Source organism: Convolutriloba macropyga, chromosome 2 (assembly GCF_964194025.1).
Source record: "Convolutriloba macropyga chromosome 2, txConMacr16.3, whole genome shotgun sequence".
NCBI classification, from domain to species: Eukaryota; Metazoa; Xenacoelomorpha; order Acoela; family Convolutidae; genus Convolutriloba; species Convolutriloba macropyga.
The window spans coordinates 54,142,684-54,167,199 of NC_134469.1; the positions used below are offsets into that span (position 1 = coordinate 54,142,684).

The window sequence follows — 24,516 nt, forward strand, 5'->3', positions numbered from 1 at the left end:
GCAATTTGAAAAATTGAAGTTGTTAATGTGCATAGATATCCCAAATGTTTTCCTTATATTGTAATTCTTCATCTACTCCGGCTTATATGGAGGCAAATGCGTATTTTTCTGTAGTAGTATTCCATTCACCTCTTGCGCTGAGAGTAGAATGTGAAGAAATATATTGGATGAATTATTGATGGGTTTTCAGGTCCTCCTGTGGCAGTGGTTGACAGCGCATACGTATACACGAGTGGTCTTCGCACAGACAAAAGTCCTCTCCAAAGCCAAACTTTAGATGGGCGACCTCCTCATCAAGGTGCGCTTAACAAATGTGGGCTTGGCGTGTAGCATCTGCTACGGTCAAGTTTATATAATTCTTTAAACACATTTTCGTAGTTCACTAGAATTAACGGTTATCGCATTTTCAATGACCAGAGGACTGATTCTCAAAGTAATATTTTTTTCATTTTTCTAGATTTCTTAGAAAGCTTGCAGTCTTCGGTTTGACATATGGAAGTTTGGTTGATTTTGACATTGATTTCGAATTGTTTTATGAGTGAATTGGTTATTGGAGTACGATTGATACAATAATTCTGAAAATAAGCAAACCCTTTAGTTTTTAATTGCTCTCAAATGAATTATATAGGAATTTTATTAGTCCTGGTGGCCTTTTTAATGCTAATTTTTGCTGGGCCAATTTTTCGGCGGACGTTTTCTCGCGTGACTTGAGTTTGTGTGATCTAATTTCCTCTCTTTCAGAATTTAAGGCACTAACTTTTTGATGATACTTTCCACGCAAATGTCAAATCAGATATGGGAGGATTTTTGCTGCGTTTTCGGTTTTACTGTGGTTATTGATAATTTTTGCTTCAGCTGTGCATTATACTATATTTTATCCATTTTAGTACGTGATTCGTGGTAATATGCAATCGTTGTGTAACTGCTCAGATTGTCATGCGTTAAGATATGCTGTTTCTTTGTTTTTCGAGTTGTTTAGAATTCTTAAGAGTGCATACGCTCATGTATTGTTTTGTATAGTCTTAACTGAGTTTTGAGTTTCGGGAAAATTGTCTCAAACTTTTCAATTGCCCTCGAACAAAAATTGAAGCAACTATTGGTAACGTGCGTGTCATTTTTTTATGCGGAATTTTTTGCTTGACCGTTTTTCTTGAACTTTATTTCGATTTCATTTGTCGAGTGACTTTTCACGCTTGAATTTTGTTTTGAGTTATTTGAATTGAGCGCGTTCGGAAATCTGCTGGTTAAAAAAAACGATTGCCAGCGATGAAAGTGCGTAGCCCATGTAGCCTGCTGGTTAGAGTTGATAAGGCTCTCATCCGAGAGGCCGCGCAAACCCCTCGCAAGTCATGGTTTTTTGCACTATTAATGTTCCTCTAGTCTATACCTGCTTCCTAAATTCTTTGCCGCGCCAGTGATTGAATAGCAATTCGTCCGGCATTAGTCGGGTTTTCTTTATGTTAAATATTGTTTATTAATAGCCGCGAAGCGATAGCTGAAGCTATTATTGGCCTTCTCTTGGTTTTTTTTATTTCATCGTCAAGACTATTGTTGCGACCATATGACGTCACAACCACTTCTAATCTGCTTTTTATTCATTTGTTTATGCAATTTCAACTGAATTGCATGTGTGACGTCATTTTTCACTCTTAGTGGAGCGAGTTTTTTTGTTCATTTGTGTGATGAAGTTTTTGGTCGCACATGGCTTACCTCACTCTCAAAAATGACTTCCTGACTCTAAAATTGACTTTTTATTTATTTGAATTGAAAGAGAAAAGGTCAAGTGAGTGTGTGCCACACTAATTGAAGGTTAGCAGCTAATAGAAACAGCAATAAGTTTGACAGATTCTTAATGAAAATTTAACATCTGAGCAGTTAATAAGAACTTTTGGTCTGTTTCTTATACTATCTTTTTAAGACCGCAGATCTACGAAGCTATTGCAGCTATTTTCTGGCAATCTGCCAGCTATGTTTATTTTTGCATTTCGTAGATCACATGGTGACGTGAGCAGACCAAAATTAATTCTTCATTTAAGCGACAGAAAGGCATACTGCAAATGCCTGAAACTTTGTAACTCCGTAACTTTATTCGTTGTTTAAACTCCAATCTGTGGTAGTGGAATCTGATGCTGGAGGATTTTTTTGGTAAGACTACTGTCGGTGACCGATTGATATCTTTTGCGTAAACAAACAAAAATTAAATTCAATATAAGCTGGATCTTTCTATTGTAGCCATCATTTAACGTATAGTGGGGAATATAATGAGAAAGACCCGAGAAGTTCTTTAAGAAGTGGATTGATCTTTTCATTTTAATTTGAAAGAAAACATCGGTTCATGTGCCACGTCTGTGAGAGACGAACTTACATGTTTGCCTAATTTGTTTCAAAATTGTGCCTTTTCTGAGTCTAGAGCTACTTTTTTGGAAACCTGTGGTTTAGAACGATTACTGTGCTTTTCACAGCAGACCGCAAATCGTCTTCTTTATTTCTTGGTTTCAATTGACTTCGGTGGCTTAATGTGGGCTCTTTTTTGTTGATGTTTTATAGTTTTTATACTTTTCCTGTCGCTATTTTTTTGCCATTTTATGCAGCTGAACTCAAATGGCGGCACTTAGCGTTTAATACTAAACGTTAAGTAGAAAGTGAGCAGAGATTGGCTTGAGGTTGGTTCATTTTAATCTACTCCGGGCTTGTATGGGGCAATTGCGTATTATTCTTGAAAGCATTATTCTATTCACTTCCTGCGCCGAGATTAGAATGCGAAGAAATATATTGGAGGATAGATTTATTGACAGTTGTATATTAACAGGGGCTTCAGTTCCGGATACGCCTCCTGTGGTAGTGATTGACGCGGGATCCATGTACACCAAAGCTGGTCTGCACACAGACGAAAGTCCTCTTCAATACCAAACTGTAGTTGGGCGACCTCGCCATCAAGGTAAGCTGAACGAATCTCTGATTGATGGCGTGGAACACGTATCACGTTCAAGTTTGACGGTTTTTCATGAAATACTCTCAGCTTTCTAAAATTTACGTTGATCGCTTTTTTCAATGACCAGAAGGCAAATGCTGAAAACAATTTTGGATATAGATTCAGATTAATTTGAACTTTTCCCTTGTTTAACAAATTGAAGTTTGTGCGATTTAAGGAGTTATGGTGGGAATGGGCCAGAAGGACTGCTACGTGGGCAGTCGCTCTGAACGTGTCCAGCTGTCTGATCCACTAAGTGCTTCCTCAGACACATCTAGGTTTGTCCAGCTGAGGTTCTGCATTGTTTCAATTCTAACAATTTTTGATGTATGAAAGATTTGACGTTTTCTTTGTGTCAATATTGTTGAAGCATTGCCAAAGAATTGCCATGGTTGACATTGCGGAAGTGGAATGGAAATTTTCGTTCCTGTGTTTTTTTTTAGTTTTGGATCCTGGGCTTGTGATATTGCAAATTGAAAAAAAATGTAATGAAGAAATTAATGTGATTTCGTGATCATGGAATAAAGGTATTGAATATATGACACATAACTATAAAATCCACTGTAAATTCTGGGTAAATTCTTGACCATCAGATGATTACTTCCCTTGCTGGGCTGAATTTATTTGAAGAAACACGGTGTTATGGTTTTTGTTTTTTTAGTAGTTGCGGGGCGATGGCTGAGAAACATCACTGATCTTGTTGTTCTCTTAGTTGGTTGTGTCTGACAAATTTTCTTTTTGAGACGCTTTGGTTCCTCGATTATACGATGACTTTTTTACTCAGCAACTTTATTAATATTTTTTAAATTGCGTAACGTCAGTTTTTGTAGACTTTTTGACTTCATATTCCTTGAAAATTATAAATTGTGCTCGTACGGAGTATGAAGCAGTTATTGTAAACGTGTGTGTCGTATGGAAAATTTTTGCTCAATAGTTTTTAAGTTTTTCTAGAATATTCTTCGCTCATTTGTCTTCAAAAACCGGATTAACTTGTGAAGATCGAGTGCATTAATGTCTGAACAGCTCTCGTAGAGCTTTATTGGGCTCTAAATGTACGATTCACTGAAGCTGCTGAGTAAGCGGAACTTAGGGCATGAATGGTAAATTTGATTTAATGTGGGTGTGGGACCCTTTTTGCTACACGCTCGAACGAAATGCAGATCGGATTAGGCTCACCATTCTACCCCATCTACCATTTTCATAAGCTAGCTACAACTAAGCTAAGCAAACCAACACCCTGTATGTTGTTTGAGAGCAATTTGTCCGACGGTACCAGTTATTTTATAACGATAATAATTGTGCATATTATTTGATCATGCATGGTTTGGCCCACAACCAATTATTGTCCTCGTTACCCCAGGAGCGATAGCGAGGCTATTTTTCATCGTGTATTAAAATCAGATTTTATTGAGTCGCTCTTTGTCTTTGGTCCCAGTAGCTTTTTCAACTAATGGTCTCAACAGTCTATTTCGGGACTATTATCTGGCAATCTACTGACTTTTAATAACTGTCCCGCACTGTCTATTGAGATCGTCTCCATTCCGGCGTAATGTTTTCGCTTTTTTGTAAAAATTTTGGAAATCAGAATTTTGGATTTTTTTCAGGTTGATTTTCATTGGTTCTTTTTAATTGCTCTCAAACGAAGTTTGTAGCACTTATATTAGTCCTGTCGGTCTTTTTTTAATGCGATTTTTCGCTTGACCGATTTTTCGTCTGACGCTTCTGACTTTTCGTCCTCAAAAACGGGATAAACAGGTAGCGGGCATTAAGTGCTCTTAGAGCTTTTCAGCTCACTAATCTTCAAGTATGCGATTCAGAGAACCTGTTTTGGAGACATACTTATGGTGCGAAGGGCGGTTCTTAGATCGCTAAAAAAAATTCGTTGCCGTCATCAACTCTATTTTCAAAATTTAACACTTTAGTTGCAAAATAGAAATCGGAGATAGTTTATGCGTTTCACAGAATATGTTTTGGAGACTTATACTTATGGTGTATAAGTCTGTTGCCGCCCCATCGGCCCCCGTTGTACCCCCCGCTGCGCTCACTTACAATTAAGGTAAAGCTAGCCTCACTAGACCGTGCCTAGCTACTGACGAAGCCAACCACTCGCCGGTCGTTTGAGCGCAATTCAATTCGCCCAACGTTACTCGGTTATGTTTAGCATTTTGATATAATTCGAAAGAAACGTTTTATCCAAAGAAGTGGCACTTATCCAATTGCTCATCTAATCTAATCTACTCGTCTTTGAGGGTCAATCTTTTTTATGCAATTTTTCGCTTGACCGATTTTTCGTCTGACGCTTTTGACTTTTCGTCCACAAAAACGGGATAAACAAGTAGCGCCCAGTGGGCATTAAGTGCTCTTAGAGCCTTTCAGCTCTATTTCAGCTCAAACTGTTTTGGAGACTTATACTTATGGTGTGAAGGGCGGTTTTTAGAGGTTGAGACCCACCCCCCTGTTCACCCCCACCCCCACTATTGCCTCCACCCCTCACCGCGCAATGCCCCCCCAACCCGGTGTTGCCCTCATCGGCCCCCGGTGTACCCCCCCCCCCCCCCCGTGGCTAGCTACTGACGAAGCCAACCGCTCGCCGGTCGTTTGAGAGCAATTCGCCCGACGTTAGTCGGTTATGTTTTAACTGTATGTGCTACCAGTCTATTGTAGAGTTTTAATATGCTAATATGCGGCTCATATGTAGTGACGAGAATTCTGTATTTAGGGTATTTAAATTAATTTAAAAAGATTCAATTTATTCTGAATCAGTTTAAAAAGGTTTTTAAAAAGATCAATTTAAAAAGGTTTTTCTAAATCAATTTTTATTTTTACTCTACTCTTTTCAACCTATATGGGTTTGCTCACACACATAAGTTGTCATGTAATAGTTAACTTGGGAACATTGTGACTTTTTAAATTTTTATTAGATCAATTATTGACTTTTTGTCATTTTTTTCAATAAGTTCGATCTTTTTTGCGCTTCAGTTGTTCTTCGTCTTGTTATCTTTTTTGACCTCTTGCAGTCTTTTCAAATTTTTCCGATGGCAGTTGTTCTTTCTCGTAATTTTGAACTTCTGACTTTTTAGACTTGTTAGTTTTTCTGAAAAAAATAATAAAAGTGATGTACTTTTGTTTTAAACTAATTTAGCTTGTTTCGACATCTAGATATCTATTGCTGTTCATTATGCGTTAGACCGTGTTAACCGTCATTGGTTGAGTTTAACAGGACAGGGAAAAAATTTAACATGTTTATTTTGAGGAAAAAAATTCGAGATCTTGCAACTTGGTGAGTTTTTTGTATAAAAAATCATATTCCGATTATTTGTTCTCAGTTTTCAATTTTTATAGGTTTTTCGTTGTGTATTGCTTTTAGTGTTTTTGCTGATAGTTAATAGTTCATTGTTTTAACGGAAATGGAATCAAAGGCTGTATCAATGAGAATATTGATTTGGAGTCGCAACCTGCAAAGGTGTAATAATAGATTTAAAGAATTGAATGTTTTTTTTTACATTTTCCTCTTTTTCGAATTGAATGAGGTACAAAATTTAATGATTTCAAGTGAGTGATTGTTGAGGTTTGTTTCAGGTTTTTCATTGAGTAGGTTTCTGAGTCTTTGGGCTCTGTTTTTGTTCAATTCAAGGAATTTCTATTATATGAGGGCGCTGCCTTATATACTCACACTTTTCTAATTTTTGTTGGCCATGAGAAATCAAATTAGAGCCTCGATATAAGTCACACTATAGCGCAACAAGGACAAAAACTATCAGTTTTAGGGCGTGAAATTTATTATAACTGCTTTTGAAATGGAGTGAGCAAACAGTGTCTGGACAAATTTTTTGAGTTAAAATTTTTTTCACCATCGACAATTCGTTTTGTTTTTACAATTCTTTAGTTTGATTTTTCGCGACAAATATTTTTTTAATTTAACGCTTGTGTTAGTGGTGCCTACTTCTAAGACAAAATCATCAAGCTCTATTACCCGTCTAGTTCAAATTTTACCCGTTATATAGTTTTTTCGTCGTCCTTTTACTTAAAGTCATTAATGGCAGGTCTCATTTGATATCTGATTACACATAAATCAGACTATTTAATGGTCTCTAATCATTTTAACGCTTTACCGACTTTGACTTAACTTGTTTTCTAAAGATTTTTGTGTTCTGTCCGTTTTTGTAGTTCTTCTTGTTTACCTAGCGTTTAAAGTTATTACCGTCAGGTCTCAATATTTCTCTGATGAAGCTTTCCATTGTGTTGGTTTTTAATTTCATTGTCAATGTTATTAAAAACCTCGGCACAATTGTTTTCAAAAGTGGTCAGTGGATTTTTGAATTTGGCCGTTTTTAATGTTCTTTAAATTATTTTAGCACTTAATCTAGTTGATGGCGCTTCTGTCTGTCTCTGCAATATGCTTTAACAAAATTTTTTTTTGCAAAAACCAAAAATCACATGATTTTTGAAAAAATTATTAATTAAAACTTATACATGTCGTTAAGGCCATTATAATTGAAACTCAGACATGAACTATTTCGGGTTTTTGCCAGTTTTTTTACTAAGTATCATTGATGACAGGTTTCATTAATTTTCTGATTAATCTAAATTGAAGCTATTGAACATTTAAGCTTATTTATTTTTTATTTGAGAAAGTTTATTTTTATTCAAATTGCTGTTTTTTCTATTTTTGACCGCACTCTCTATCTGAATTTTGACTGGTCCTATTCTTTTATAAAGAGGCTAAGTTGCATCTATTTAGATTCCAGATGATAGTTAATGATTTGGCAACTCTTTTGCAATTGCTGGCTGGGTAGTTTTTTTACAACTTTTTATCGGCTTTCCAATGTGTTATGGTTTAGCGGTGTAAAGCTTAAAGATTTGATGTTTTGAAGGACCTTCGTCATTTGAAGGCTTTGCGAAAGCTTTGATGTTCTCAAAACCTTCGTGTTTTGAAGGACATTGATAGCACTTTTTCGAAGTTTTATTTGAAATTCGACTTTTGACAAATTTCTCGTCTTTCATTATCTTTTGTCCATTTACTTTGTGTCTCATTTCTGTTCTAAAAGGGTGGTGTTTTTAAGGTTTCATAGTCTAAACGTTTGTACAATATGCTGTTATTGGTTTCGTTGAATTTGTTAACACTATTATTCAAAAAAATGAAAATGAGTTTTTCATATTGACTTTGTTAGCCTTGGTTTTAGTGTATTTTCTGTTGACTATCAAAAGTTGTTCGTCTAAAGAGGCTGATAGTCAGGTCTTGATTTTAGTGTGTCTAATTCTATACGTTGTAATTGAGGACTTAGCCAGCGCTGGTTTTTATTTCGCCTAACCAAACTTTTCGCTTGACCTTATTTCACAGCTTTTTCACCATTTTGCTTGAAATCTATTTGACATCTTTTGTTTCATTCTTCAATTAAAGTTTTTTTAAACAGCATTTGTTCAGAATCAAGATCGAAAAATGATGCCGGGTATTTGAACTTGAGCTTGTACTTGTTTGTTTTCGCTACCAGCTGTAATGCCTGTTGCTAATGATGAGAATCCCTGTATCATCTCATTTATGTGTCTTGTAAGTTTTAAAATAAAATGATCAATTTGTTCCTTCTGTTTTTGTTTCAATCCCAATTGAGGTTATGAGAATCAATGGAGGCTATTTCTCGGCTATCTACCGTGCATATATGATGATCAGATTTCATTGCTCTTTACATTGACTGTTTCAGGTTGGCAGAAATAGGAGAGGCATTAAGTAAAAACATCGCCCTTAGTCTGCCGACAGCAACGGCCAGTAATGAAGGTAGGCCGACTCTTCACCACTTCAAACATGCTAAAGCATCCTATATAACGATACCTGTAAGTGTTTAAAAAGACAAAGGTGTTAGTTGAGGTACTATTATGAAAGTTTTGTATGTCTTTTTCTATTGATACTTGAACCACAATCATAGTTATGATATGTCCCTCCAAAACGTATGACTGAGATAATGACTAATTCTCCGATGAAGTCAAAAATTTTGCTAGGTAGATATTCTGAAAAAGTGGACGTGTTTGTTTCCATATATGCATTTCGGAAACCAAGAAGAAATATGGGATCAGCTAGATCAATTCACGCCTATTTTTATTCTCCTATATCATTTAACTTGTCACAAATGCTCTCCTAGGTTGTTTTAGGAAAATTAACGTTACACAGTAAGATTACGTCCTGATACCAAGTGTAACCAAAATGTACGTGTGTTAATAGGCAACTGTGGTGTCTTCGAAATCAAGTATTTAGACAGTAGTGCTTTCTCTCGGACGCAGCTGCAAACTTTTATGTAATTGATTCCATCCATTCTTCATAGTCAGTTCAAACACAATGAATTGGTGTTAATTACTGTCAACCGAAAGAGAAATGTCGGCTACGGCCAAAAACGATAGGCGCGAAACGCATTGCGCTTTTGGAAAGAACAATCGGGTTTAACAGCGTATTTGAGTTCTCGGTTGTTGCAAAGATTTTGTAAATATAATTGTTTCAGAGGCGCTACATTTTTTTGTTTCCACGGCCAACTGATTGTTTCAGAGGCGTTACAGTTTCTCCCTCTTTTATAGGAAAGGCCACCTAATTTCATTTATTTTTGTATTTCTGCTATTATTATAGCTATTAGTATCGGATTCTTGTCGATCTTCCTCTTCTGTGATTTTGATGACAACCTTTACTGATTATTTGTTTCGGCCATTTCACGAAATTTAAGTCCTATTGATGCATAAGAACAATAATAGAGGCGCTAGTTTTAATCCAATTGTCAGTTTTCTTTACGTCCTTCTTCGTTTTGAGCAGTCAGTCAATATTGTCATTCTATCCACTTAGGTAGTAATCAAGATACGAGTTGATTCGACAATACTAACCATTTCTAAGTATCCAGATTTTTGTTACACATTTGACTGGCAAAAATGTTGTTTCGGAAATAAACAACGAACAGTTGTTCATTGTATGGACTACTTTACGCAGTCACCTCAAAAATGCAACATAGTTGCCCGAAGCTTTCAAAGAATCTGAACCGAAAAACAGAATAAAGAGTAATCAAATCTTATCGTCATCTTTTTTGCCTCGGTTGGTTGCACTTTGAATATTGAAGTTGTTGTCAAATTTTGGCTCCCCGTGGGACTTTTATTATCCAAAAAGAACGTAATTGTGAGTAGTATAAAAAAGTGACTAGAACCTCAACGTTAATGGGACAAAAACAACAAAAATAATAACTAACCTGTTAGTAGATGTATAAAATGTTAAATGATATATTAAGTTGAGAGTCATGGGATCTTGCCCAAACATGTTCAGGGTCACGACACTTTCCAAAATAAATTGACTAATCGTAGTGCTGGATTCATTATTCGAGTTAACAACCAATCAGAATTGTTGGATTTATTAATTGCTCTCAAACGAAGTTTGTAGCAATTATATTAGTCCTGTCGGTCTTTTTTTTATGCGATTTTTCGCTTGACCAATTTTTCGTCTGACGCTTTTGACTTTTCGTCCTCAAAAACGGGATAAACAGGTAGCGCCCAGCGGGCATTAAGTGCTCTTAGAGCCTTTTGGCTCTGTTTCAGCTCAAACAGTTTTGGAGTCTTATACTTATGGTGTGAACAGCGGTTCTTAGAGGTTGAAGACCCCCACCCCCCCCCCCACTATTGCCCCCCCCCACCGCCCTGTTGCCCCCCCTCCACCCCCCCACCCGACTGTCGCCACCCCCATGGGCACCCCCGTGCACCCTCCCCCCCACCCGTGGCTAGCTACTGACGAACAACCGCTAGCTAAAAACGCAAATTTATACTAATTTTCACAATTTTTTTCAAGATTTTTGAAAATTTTTGTCAGTTTAAGTTTTTTCAGCCCTAGCAGCCCTAGGTGTCAAGGAATCCACTCTAGGATTTGATAATAGGTTATTGAATAGTTTCTAGTGGTAATAGAATGGTTTCAGCATTTCAACACTAGGAATTTTTTGCATTTTTTTGATAAATTTTGCAAATTTTTTCAATGTTTTTGAAAGTTTTTGTCGTTTTTAAGGTTTATCCAGCCTCAAGAGCCAAGGAACTTCCTCGAGGGTTTAATAATAGGTTACTGTGTAGTTTCTAGAAGTAATGGAATCATTTTCAAGATTTAAACATCACGAATTTTAGCATTTTTTTTGACAAAAATTGCTATATTTTTAAAATTTTTGACATATATTTTCATTATTCAAGATTTTTTTGCCTCAGGGTTCAGACAACCTCCTGAAGGGTTTGATAATACGTTGCTGCATGGTTTCTAGTGGTAATAGAATGTTTTTCAACATTTGAACATCACGATTTTTAGCAATTGTTGGATAAGACTTGAATTTTTTTTTTCAAATTTTTCAAAATTTGTCATTATCTAAGTTCTTCCAGCCCCAAGAAACCTCGTATAGGCTTTGATAAAAGGTTACTGAACAATTTTTATTGCGATAGAATAGTTTTGAACTTTTTAATATCACAAATTTTATCGATTTTTTAAAAAAAACTTATGATTTTTTCATTTTTTTTTGAAATTTTTGTCATTTTATTTGCAGTTTTTGAGTCCTTTTTTGATTAACGATTAATACTGGCCAACGAAGCTTTTTAAGTCTTGCAGATGGGTTACATGACAAAAATCCAGAGGCAAAAAATGTTCTTTGAACATTTTCGTCACTGCGAAATGTGGAAAGTTTTCTGAATTTTGCACTTTCAGTTTTTTATATGATTTAGTTCCTAACAAGGCTAGAATCTCATGGAAAAAATTTCTAGCTCTCTCTTTCTCTATGTGTGTGTGTGTTGGTTGACGTTTCTTTCCTTCTCTTTCTCGCTCACGTTTTACCTCGCACTCTCTCTCTCTCTCTCTCTCTCTCTCCTTAACTCATTTGTTGACTTCAGCGGCTGTTTTGTGGCGTGATAATATCGTCTATTACCCTAGCCTCACGCCTCTTCAATCAAGCGAAAGCTAAGCCCACTAAACAGTGGCTAGGTGCTGACAACCGCCCGCCGGTCGTTTGAGAGCATTTCGCCCGACGTTAGTCGGTTATGTTTAACAAAAACTCGAAACGCACACGTTCAGTAAACAGTTAATAATGAATACAGTAGGAACAAAAGACATCAAGCTCATTCATGAAAAACTTTTATCACTGAGAGTTAACATACAAAAAATTGACAATTTTTTTTTGAAAATTGGGGTCGAAAAAAATGGGGGTCCATTTTTTGGCCTAAATCAATGTGAAACATGTTTTGTGAGTGAAAAAAATTTGTCGGAAACACTTTTTTCAAAAATTGAAAATTTTGGTCCCATAGAGGGAAAAGAACTTGTAAAATTTTTAAGAAAATGGGGTCCAAAATTTTCAACGCTATTTGACTTTTAATCAATATGAGAAGTTGTGAAACACGTTTGTTGTGATAAACACCAACATTCGTCTCACCGCCACACCCCAAACACTCCGCTAATCATCACCCAATTACAATCACCACGCACACACACACACAACCACGCATGCACACTTACACACACATACAAAGACCCAAACTCACACACACGCGCCACGCACCTACACCAACCACAACCAATCACAACCCCCGAACTATCAGAGGTCTGTACTTGTTTGTGAAGTCCCAGCCAAGCAGATTTTCGTAAGTAAAACATTTCAACTGCAGTACATATATGCATACAAAAAAATTTCTATAAATTTACCTTAAAAGATTGAGCAGGAGATAGTTTTGATCTACCAACCTCTGAGTTATGGGCCCAACGCGCTTCACCTGCGCCAACCTGCTTTAATAAAAACTTACAATTATGAACACGTAAAAACATAGAGAGATCGATAATAAATATATAAATAAGTAACCACATACATCCATATATATATATATATATATAAATATTTGTATATATATATATATATATATATATATATATATATATATATATATAAATATACTCATAAATAGGAACATGAATACATCATAGCAACGTTTAGTAAAACAATGTTTAATAAATTTGTAAACAAAATTCACTGTAGTCAGTGAAAATCAAGATGGCAAATGAGATAATTTGTTTGTTGGGACTTACTGTTGTTTTTTGTTGAATCATCCAATCAGAAAACGTTTTTGTTTTGTTTACTATTGATTAAATTGCTCTGAACACATCATCCAAAATTGTTTCCGCAACTCTTATGTCAATATTTGCAGAGTTGTCTTCTCTGTGTATTAGGCAGGTGATATTGCAACAAATTTTAACGCTTGTTTAATCAACATACTTTTTGCGTTCTGGTTGTCTTTGTTTTTAACAACAATAGAACCCTATTACAAAATTATTGGGGGCAAAATTAGTGGGCAGATAAAAATGAATTTCTATTTCAAATCCAATCATTTGCTCACTGTAAACGTTTTAATTTTGCCAGAAAAATTTATATAGACAAGAGTTTGAAAACTTTTGCTATCATCAACATGGAGTTGGCAAAACTCGTGTTCGAACTTGATGAATAAAAAAAATTGCATAAAAAATATAAATTTTGAAGCGATACAAATATAAAACTACTAGAACTTACAGACAGTAACAAAGTGTTTTAAAGGCGAGAGAGTTTGATGACCTTCTTCGATGGGGCGTAACATTGACTTAGAGGTGACGTCTCATCTTCATCTGAAAAATTGTTCGAGAGCAATGGAAGCTGTTCTTCCGGCGTTCTTGTTGAATCGTTATCCAGTTGAGATGACTGATCAAAGGCCCAGAATTCTGATATCTGCCCCTCTTCTGCGAGCTGTCCGAGCTGGTTTTCCCAAATTTCTATACAATCATGGTCATAATCTTCGAAAAGCTTTCTGGTTCTCTTCGATTATTTCTTTAGATCCTCTCCCATTTTTGTTTTAATAGGCGTAATGCAACCATACTAACGCGGAGAATAAGGAGAATTAATAACTGTTGAGTTTTTCTCGGGCGTTTTTGTCAGCTAAAAAATATCGTGCTGTTTTGTATAATCGACGATTGGTTTGATATAATTTACAGGGATAATAAAGCTGTTATCACTGCGCCATAAACCCGTGTTTTCATCGAACGTTTCCTTCACCAATGCGGCATTCTTGTAATTGTGGCATGTACGAACCAGTGTTCGAGTTTGAGAATCGTTGGTTTTATTTATTTCTAAATATTCTGCGGCCGTAATTTTTAAACAAAAAACCTTGACAGCAGTATGTGGTTTGTAACAGGAAACTGAATATCAGATTTTGAAATAATATCTTGGCAGTGAAAAAGCAAACTGAACAAGTTGATCAATTGTAACGGTGAAAAATATTGTCAAATCGGATAGAGTTGAATTTCAGTTACGAAATTGATAAATAGGAACTGAGAAATGGCGCAATGATAACAGTTATGAATAGAATGATTTGTTTATTTGTTTAGAATGCATAATCTTTGCATCATGTCTAAAAATAGAATTACGTCATCTCTTATTGTAAGGTTTTCTGTGAGCGCGCTGGATTTTCTTTTGATATGTATAAAATAGTTTCCATAAGCCGAACCGCCTTATCCATTGTTGATGAGAAAATTATGCCTACGGTTATCATTCATCTTCGGCATCTGTGGAAAGTTGCACTTCTGTTTCTAATCATTATCAAGTCATATACGAAAATGGCAACCAAGATCATAGTTTTTTTCGTTTCTCTGTATGTTCCGGCGGCAATACATTGTCAGGTGACTTGCTTCAATTTACTTTTTTTGCCTACTCACAACATACTCATTTTTTAACATAAATAGAACCCTATTACAAAATTATTTGTGGGCAGATAAAATGGAATTTCTATTTTAAATCCAATCATGTGCTCACTGTAAAGATTTTATTTTTGCCAGAAAAATTATATATACAAGAATTTGAAAACGTTTGCTATCATCAACATGGAGTTGGCAAAACTCGTGCTCGAACTTGATGAATATAAAAAATGCATAAAAATATAATTTTCGAAGCGATACTAATATTAAACTATGAAAACTTACAGACAGTAACAAAGTGTTTTAAAGGCGAGAGAGTTTGATGACCTTCTTCGATGGGGCGTAACATTGACTTAGAGGTGGCGTCTCATCTTCATCTGAAAAATTGTTCGAGAGCAATGGAAGCTGTTCTTCAGGCGTTCTTGTTGAATCGTTATCCAGTTGAGATGACTGATCAAAGGCCCAGAATTCTGATATCTGCTCCTCTTCTGCGAGCTGTCCGAGCTGGTTTTCCCAAATTTCTATACAATCATGGTCATAATCTTCGAAAAGCTTTCTGGTTCTCTTCGATTATTTCTTTAGATCCTCTCCCATTTTTGTTTTAATAGGCGTAATGCAACCATACTAACGTGGAGAATAAGGAGAATCAATAACTGTTGAGTTTTTCTCGGGCGTTTTTGTCAGCTAAAAAATATCGTGCTGTTTTGTATAATCGACGATTGGTTTGATATAATTTACAGGGATAATAAAGCTGTTATCACTGCGCCATAAACCCGTGTTTTCATCGAACGTTTCCTTCACCAATGCGGCATTCTTGTAATTGTGGCATGTACGAACCAGTGTTCGAGTTTGAGAATCGTTGGTTTTATTTATTTCTAAATATTCAGCGGCCGTAATTTTTAAACAAAAAACCTTTTCAGCAGTATGTGGTTTGTAACAGGAAACTGAGTATCTTTTTTCGAAATAATATCTCGGCAGTGAAAAAGCAAACTGAGCAAGTTGATCAATTATAACGGTGAAAAATGTTGTCAAATCGGATAGAGTTGAATTTCAGTTACGAAATCGATAAATAGGAACTGAGAAATGACGCAATGATAAGAGTTATGAATAGAATGATTTGTTTATTTGTTTAGAATGCATAATCTTTGCATCATGTCTAAAAATATAATTACGTCATCTCTTATTGTAAGGTTTTCTTTGAGCGCGCTGGATTTTCTTTTGATATGTGTAAAATAGTTTTACCAGCTTATCCATTGTTGATGAAAAACAACTTGCTGTTGACTTTTTTTGCGTTGGTTGGTACTTATGATAATGTTTTTTGAAATATGTCTTATAATGCTTAGCGTGGCGGTGTTGCATCAAAGAATGGAAGGTGCCGAACTCTCTTGGACAATTGAGGCATTGAATGGGTTTGGCAGAGGGATGAAATTTTTTAATTTTCCCTAATATAAAAGTCTTTTTCGGAACTTCCATCTTCACGAAAGACAAAAACAAACTGTTAAGACGAGTAATTTTTGAACCAGTTACAGCTTCCCCTGTTTTGTTTACAGTTTAAAGAAAAGCTGAAGCTGCTCAACTTTTGTTTGTTCAATGTAGCACTGTTCATACATGTAGGCGTCAAGCTGCGCAACTTGTTTACAAGCAAGTAAACTCTGCTTAAGCAAGCCGGAATTAAACTGTTATGCTGAGCATGTATTTAACCAGTACAGCTTCTCTTGTCTTATGTGAACATTAAAAGAACGCTGGCACCGCTTAACTTTTGTTTGACCAGTTTTAGCACTGTCCAGACATGTAGACTTCAGGCTGCGAAATTTGTTTACATGCAATTAAACTCGGTCCAAGAAAGGCAGAATTAAACTGTTATGGTGAGCAAGTATTTAGCCAGTTACAGCTTCTCTTGTTCTTTGTAAACATCAAATGAACGCTGGTGCGGCTTTACTTTTGTTTGTTCAGGTCTAGCACTGTCCAGACATTTAGGCGTCAGATAGGGTAATTTGTTTACAAGCAGTTTTTTTCTAGTCATGTCATTCTGCGTAAATATTTCAGATCAAATAGTTTGTTATTATGGGAGCTGTTTTATCTAAAGACGCTGAGTATAGCGATGTCCATTTAGGTTTTTCGGTGAGCGAAAAACGACTTGTGAGGGTTGCCGTGAAAACCTGCAATTTTACCGGCACACCTATCACTGAAATTATTCAAACATTAGAGCAAGCTAGTTGACTGAGAGTTCAATCAAAAAAATTACTCTGTCCTCGCGGGAGTTTAATTTGATATGTTGTAATACTGAAAACATTAATCCATTGATTGATACACCTGTTGGATCGATTGACTCTCTTCTAAAACCTGACTCAACTGGGGAAACAAAGTACTCGGGCAAAAGATTGGGAAAATCATTGAGACATCGTGCTAAAAAATCAAAAACTACAATCACAGTCAACGACGACTGCGATTAAATTGATGCTTCATTATTGCTTATTGCCATTTGAGACTCATTAGTTAGTTAGTTCACTGGCTTTAATAACAATTATAATGCTTGAAGCTATGTATGAGAATAGTCCTGAATACTTTAAAAAACTTCAGAAACGATTCAAATATACCATTTGTGAGAACGAACCGAAACTGGAAAATTCTCCTGTAGAAAATTATGCCTACGGTCATCATTCATCTTCGGCATCTGTGGAAAGTTGCACTTCTGGTTCTAATCATTAGCACGTTATATACGAAATTGGCAACCAAGATCATAGTTTGTTCGTATCTTTGTATGTTCCGGCGGCAATACCTTGTCTGGTGACTTGTTTCAATTTACTTTTTTTGCCTACTCGGAAACATTTATTTAAATAGGCTCCATTATTTCTCGACTACATGTTACTGTGGAGTATCCGTCGAAGTCAAATCCTCCTTCAATCAACAAAACAAGGAAAGAACTTCCTACACCATGCAGCGAGAGCATGATCGCAACAACAGCAATTGCTACCTCTACATCATGCAGACATTCTACAGTTCCTGATGTGACTAGGAGACGGTTTTGTCAGTTAATGCTTGGCGAACATTCCGCTTCTATCTATCAAATAATGGATATTTTACTGAGCGGGCAAGGGAGCTTCGTCCGGGAGACTTCAAATTATCTGCTAAAATTTCAGTATTGTAAAATCTGAAATGTGTAAAATGTGATTTTTTTGAAAACTTAATTAATTTCCACTTCATATGTTTTAAAAAATCTAGTAGTTGCAGTTCATTTACATCGGGTACAAAAAGAAACTTTTCACTATAGAAACATTGAGCAATATATATGCAAAATAAACAGCAAAGTTGTGAGTCTGAAGACTGCAATGGAGATTGAGTGTCTCGTCTGTGTTCCATAATGTCCATCATCATTTCCATGTTTCTGCATATTTGTAGCCGGGAGAAAATATGCTTGTAAGAAGTTATTTGTAATGCCAAGGGATCTGCAAAAAATAATATGGGATTTGCATATCGTTTAGCTAGCACTACCCATTGAGTTCCAATAGAGTTGGAGCGTGATGTGTTAACAATTATAAAAGTATTTACGGGCAAATCCAGGGGGTAATTATCGGCGGCGTACACACCGTGAAACCTAAATTTCAAGTGCTTGCACTTTTTGATTCGAAGTGAAATTTTGTCTTCGTCCATTAGTAAAAGTTAATTGGGAGAGCGTTTTTAGATGTATTTTTGACTGAGTCAATGTAGATCGTAGATGCTTTTTCTCCAAGAAAAAAATTTCAACGTTATGAGCTAACGCTGCATCGAACTTGCGCTCGACAGACAATGATGAATTTGTGATCTCTGGATGAATAAAGTCATGAGTTGCCTCTTGAGTGCTGGTCAGATCAAATACCATTATATAATGGGTTGCGAACTCACTCAGAGGTATTCCGTGGTCCTTTTCTACATAAGCTAATGCATTCCTTGAATTGTAGTACAAACTCTTGTTATCAGTTGTTGACATTGGAGTTCCAGCCGTCGCAAAACCATTTTGATAAATGGTTATCTCTCTTAAACCAAATTTTCGATATTGGAATGGATTAGCATTATTGGTACCGATGAATGCTGTACCAACGCATAATGCAACAATGACTCTTCTGATTGGCTCTTTAGTGAAAATAACCTCATGTTTCCAGCTTTGTTGGCCTGTTGTAGCCAAGAATGTTTTGGTAATTACTTCATTGTATCAGTAAATTGCCGCAGTTATCAATAATATGTTCGCAATTGCACCTACAACATTATCTGACACCGTCATCTTCCTGATAAATAAATTGGCCTCATCTATTTTAACCTTGTAGGGTTTCGCTGCGTCTTCACTGATGACGGCAAAGTCATCTTGAGATCTTCTCATTGACATGCGTAATGTAACTCCACTAACCAAATGTTTCTCACATGAGAAGAAATCAACAGCCAACTTTCCATATAACGTTTTGTGTGCGGATTGTCGCACTGTTATTTTAGCCAGGTTTTCTTTGCGTGTCCCGTGAGAGAATTCAGTTTCTATGAAACTTTTGTGTGCATAGTGTCCATTAGCTGTTGAAATTTTGATATCATTTGCAGAAACAGTACAGTAGGCGAAAAGCGAATGAAGGATATTATCCGCAAAATATAGAAGATCACTGGCATTTGCGTCACCATGTGTGTAGCGCAAATCCGTTCCATCTGTTTGAAGTATTCGACACTTGATCTCCAGGTAAATTTTTTGCCAGTCAATAAAATTGTTGCGATCACCAACAACTTCAAATTCCAATGATGATCTTGAAGGCGAATAAAGCGGTCCTGTTTTTTGCTCGAATGATTGATCAAATGTTACCAGCGAATGTGGTTTTTCAAATAAGGCTTAAGAACTGTGAGTCGCTTCAGATAATATTACAATTTTAGTTCGCCTTTTTCACTCGCAAGAAAAAATCCAGACGACTCCTTTTCGGACGGGGTTTTCGAGAAATGATTCTTCTGGTTGAGATTTTTTGTTTTTTGTTTGAGTGAGTTGTCCTGTGTCGTCGTATTTCGTCTAATCTTTTTACGACCTATTGCAATACGTGATTGAAGAGATCCACCTTGTTTGCGAGCTGTTTTGGCTACTGTATTTTTTAATGCTTGTTTTGCTGACTTTTTTTGGTTGCAACTTCTACTAACTCCGCTGCTCCCTGAACCAATAAATCACGACCAATCTTTTTCGCTGCGGGCCAGAGAAATTTTCGTGCTAATGGCAGAGCAACTCTTCCAATACCTGCACTAAGGGCTCCAAAACCGCTGCCTCTTTGTCTGTAGTTTCCGGAAAAATGCGGCATTGATTGAGATGCTTGATTGCTGTAGTATGCCTTCATATCAATTTTTTTTTGGAATTTTAAACTGATTATTATTTTTTCCGGTTCGGTTCAACTAAAAGGAATTAGTTTTCCGGTTTCGTTTCTCAACTCTACCTGGATGTTCTGAGTGATGTTTGATAATATTGGCTTGTAATCCAATTTTGTGTAGGACTAGTGGTGTATGGGTGTCACTGTGTTAATGCTTCCGTTTCTCAAACGTCTTTCAGACTCAATGATTTTTATTACCGGAGCTCTTACATCACCAACGTTCTGATGTTCAATTATATCAATGTATACAAATATTAACTGTGATCCACAAGTGATATCAACTGGAAAATCCTCAAAATGTTGGTTCAAAGAGTTGCCTGCATTTTCTGACTTGTAACCAATATGAATAAAACCATAATTCGAAATATCTCTTGTTCCTTTAAAACCAAGAATACTGGGGACTTCTTCATCTTCATATGACAAACCTTCGTTTGGCCCAAATTTCAAATCTAACTTTTGCGTTAAAGTGTCAAAATCAGAGTCAAAGTTTTTCAAATGTGCGATTCGAAAAATTTCTTCCAGAAGTTCTTCTGAACTGTTGTATATACCTTTGCGAATTCTTCGAAGTTGTCCGGTGCGGTTATGTGAAGCATCAAGTTCAGCGCCATAACTGATATAGGTAACTATTTCGGCTGAGTTTACATCGTTGATGTTTGATGGAAATGATATTGAAGCAAGGGCAACTTGCCAATCTCCATCTAACTGTAATGGTTGCGCGAGTTGATTTCGAACCTTGGCCATAGTATTATTGGTAAAAATTTCCATTGATGCTTTCGATATCAAATCAATAGTAAATTCTATATGAATACTCATGTTTAGTCTTCGACAGGAAGGACGTTAACTGGGACTAATTCTGGTTCATAAAATTTACGTTCAATTATAACGTTGTCTGCATCTATAAGGTTGTATGTTGGTGAACTAAGGGTGGAAACCTTGAATACTGTGAAGACTTCGTCTGTATAATTTTGTTTATAACCTTTCCTAATTATTTCGTCAGGCTTTGCAATCCGAACCAGATCTCCTTCGTATTTTGGCTTGTACTTTTTTGTGCTAATTGCTAGGGTTATTAGAAACGGTTCATGTTTTTTGAAAGTTTTATTAGGTGCAAATTGGGTAACACGATTAACCTGACTGTTTATAGTATTTACAAACTGGGAAATTCCTTAATATAAGTCCAAGTCCAATTTTCCTCCAAGTATTTGTGAATAATATTTTTGAGCGATCGAATATTCCTCTCAGCAAATGCCGACTTGGTTTCGTTTTCGGTTGTATATAAATGAATCTCCTTCTTTTCACACCATTTTTTGAATTCACCTTTAAAATTGGATCCCTTGTCTGTTCGAACTTTTTCTGGTTTTTTGTGCTTGATCATTTTTTGAACACTTCGACAGCATCTTTTGCATATAAAGCCTTCATTGGTTGCACTTGTAGGTATCGCGATAAAACATCAACAGCCACCAGTAAATATTTGACACCATTGTTGTGATGGGCAACTTTATCCATATACGCCACATCGACAGACCAGATTTCGTTTTTTCGGTATGCAACAGTTTTCAGTCTCGGAAAAGTTTTTCTGAATTGTTTGTCTTTTGTGTACGGGATTTCCGACTGGAGGTATTGAACAACTTTGGATCTTGGTAAACCGCTGGCTTTCGTCAAATTAGCAATGCTACCAAAAGCTGCACTACCTTTTGTGTATAATTTGTTCAGTTGTTTATCGTGAGAGGAAGTAATTTGCCCACGAGCTAGACGGTTGGATTTCGTCTTTTGCATCTTCAAAGCTTCCTTTATCGTCGCCAGAAGCTTTTGATTCTTCTGTTCTCGAGACTCCTGATTCTTCGTTTTCTGGTTCATCCCCAAACAACTGCAACTTTTCGTTTAGTGATTCGGCAAGAAATTTTTTTGCGTATGTATTACAAGTTAATTGTGAACTTATATCTCGAAAGGTCAGGACTTTGTAATGTTCGAGTGAAAGCTTAGATGTGGTTTGTTGTAGATCGTAAAGAAAATCTGGGACAAGAATTCCCGTTTTTGACTTATTAACCATTAGTCTTGATGTTTGATCCAATGATAGAGATCCTGACTCTTCTATTTTTTCCAATATTATGCTCGCTTTTTCAAAGTTTTTTCTGTCAAGGTGTTTGATATCCCTCAAAACTCGCTCCCTGATTTCAGTTGAAATTTTTGTATCAATTCTCTCCTTTCTAGTCTCATTTAATTCATCTTTGACATTCTCCAAAGTTATGTCTGTCTGCTGTTGCGTGTATTGATGCATGGTAGAAGGTGCTGGTGGAGACTTGTTTCTTTGCAACAGTGATATTTATTTTGCTTTCTCTCGGACATTTTTATTGTTGAGAAGTTGAGTAATTTGAGGTTGTTCATTCGCATACATTTGGCGAGGAATTAGCACAAACTCTTCAGTGTGCATTTTGCTACAGAAATACAATACAAGGTAACGCACTGAGTTAATTAGACGGATTCCAGAATCTCATCGAAAAATTTTGATTCTCTTACTTTTTTCAACCCGCCTGTCTGCAAGTTTACGCAGTGGTTTCTCGAATTTTTTTAAATTCTACTTCAATTTTTGGTACAACTCCAGAAAGTACGTTCATCAATCAGTCACTCAAAACCAAATGAAATCGCCGTGATGTAATGTTTTTGTTTGAGCTGTGTTCTCATTCCTCGTGGTGCCCATTGCTTGAGCATAAGCACTTGTTTCTTTTTCATTTGTAATTGTTGTAATGACTGCTTCAGGTGACGAAATGTAAAAAATAGAAGGATCCGGTCCAATTAGTTGCGATGAAAAACGTAAACCCTGGCTGTTTTTTGGGTCGATATCAACCATCAAATGTCCAAAGGAATCCGCAGTTGCTAGTTTGTATGCTTCTTTTATCAGTTGGAGACAATTCAACTGTTTTCTAAGATATTCAATTTGTTGAATGTCACGAAGCGACTGGAATAATATTATGTGCGTTGTATTCAGATCAATGGTTCTGGGCCATTTGCTTTGATGGAACAAATTATGCTTGACGTATATAACATGTAATTTGCGATGGCGTCCTGAGGTAGCTCTTTTTACAAATTCTTTATTGTTGAAGATATCTTCACATGATATGTCATAGATAAGTAGACAATGCGATCGATTTTTTGTTATATCAAAGCCCGAGTATTTTAGAAACTCAGTCTCTGGTATAACTCGTTGCATATCTTTGAAAAGTGTTTGAAACTCTTTGTAAAAATAATAAATTTTCTCAAAGCGTGGATAAAAGGTCAAACTTTTTCGGATTCGAAACAACCAGGATTTGAGTGCTATTTTATGTTTTACCACAACCACTTGGTCCTACAATTGACATGAATACCCTGTCATGTGTAAGAATAACGTTGTTCATAGTTTGAGATTAGATAAAATGTAACCAACTAGACTTGATAAGAGAGCAATCCAAATTGATTTCTCTTCACAGCTTTCTGATAGTAGAAAGAGCATAGAGAAGCACAGGATGATCTTTAACACCATGATTATAACTTGAACGAAAATATTACTTCGGACTTTGGCACTGTTGATTTTGAACAACAACGCCATGGGGGCCTCTCCTTGTTGTTTTCATCAAAGACTAAATTACTGATACCGGCGTCAGCCTCGTCTCTTTTATTCATTGGAGAAAAATAATTAATTTAAAAGTGAATTGAAACAAGAATGATATAAAATGTTAAATTGCTGAATTATTCACTGGGCAACTGTTTCATATACCAGAACTCAAACAAATTGAAACTTTTAATATGACCTTTTATCTCTAGTATATAACAAACAGTTGAGTCATTTTCGTTGAACAATGGTTGATTGAAGACTTTTTGAGCTTCGCGGTACTCCAAGACATATACCCGCAATTCATTTGGCATCTCATTAAGTGTTAGCTGACGTTCTTGTGTTTTTTTTCAATCCAATTTGAACCTAATTGTCCGCCCATTGCTTCCAACGTGGGATTCGCTGTTCTTTGAGGGACTGCATAATCTTCTGGTTTGTTTGGTTCCTAGCCATAATTGAACTCATTACAATGTTCTCGAGCTCTCTGCTTATTTTTTACGTACAATTGGAAGTGGTAGAAAATATCTATCACGGGCAGGAAAGCCCTAAAGCTGTCTAGCTCGTCGGGAGAAAGAGTAATGGTTGCAAAGTAGCGTTTTGCTGCTGCGCTATAAAGCGAGTTGTAACCAGGTTTTTGTGCAGTGTTTGGCTTATTGTTGAGATAGTTCGCTCAGTTCTGTTGATCACTTGAAAAATTTTTCTGTATTGATGGAGAGGGATCCTGAATTCTGTTGAATATAACAATAGGCTGATCGTCAAGTGGATTCAAGCAAGTGAATACCTTCAAGTTGTTTGACAGATAGGTTGTTAAAGTTGCCGTGTCTTCTCTGTGCATCACTTTGTTGCCACTGTGAAAATATTCTTGCTTTACGTCCTGCGCAGTGATTTGATAATTGATCGTTTGTTGAACGAA

The 24,516-nt window shown here is 36.2% G+C and overlaps 2 protein-coding genes across 8 annotated transcripts in view; one reads left to right on the top strand and one right to left on the bottom strand.

Annotated features, from left to right (window-relative positions):
- LOC142334499 (sorting nexin-12-like) overlaps positions 1-24,516 on the bottom strand; it is a 474,196-nt gene that overhangs the window by 443,196 nt on the left and 6,484 nt on the right. The gene's annotated exons all lie outside the window — the stretch shown is intronic.
- Positions 1-24,516, top strand: part of LOC142334498 (uncharacterized) — a 653,384-nt gene that overhangs the window by 425,946 nt on the left and 202,922 nt on the right. For all 7 annotated transcript variants that reach the window (XM_075382580.1, XM_075382581.1, XM_075382583.1 and 4 more), the window contains 4 exons: positions 191-298; positions 2,810-2,938; positions 3,150-3,249; positions 8,671-8,744. In XM_075382580.1, the coding sequence (XP_075238695.1) occupies positions 191-298; positions 2,810-2,938; positions 3,150-3,249; positions 8,671-8,744 (411 nt within the window). The remainder of the gene's footprint in view (positions 1-190; positions 299-2,809; positions 2,939-3,149; positions 3,250-8,670; positions 8,745-24,516) is intronic.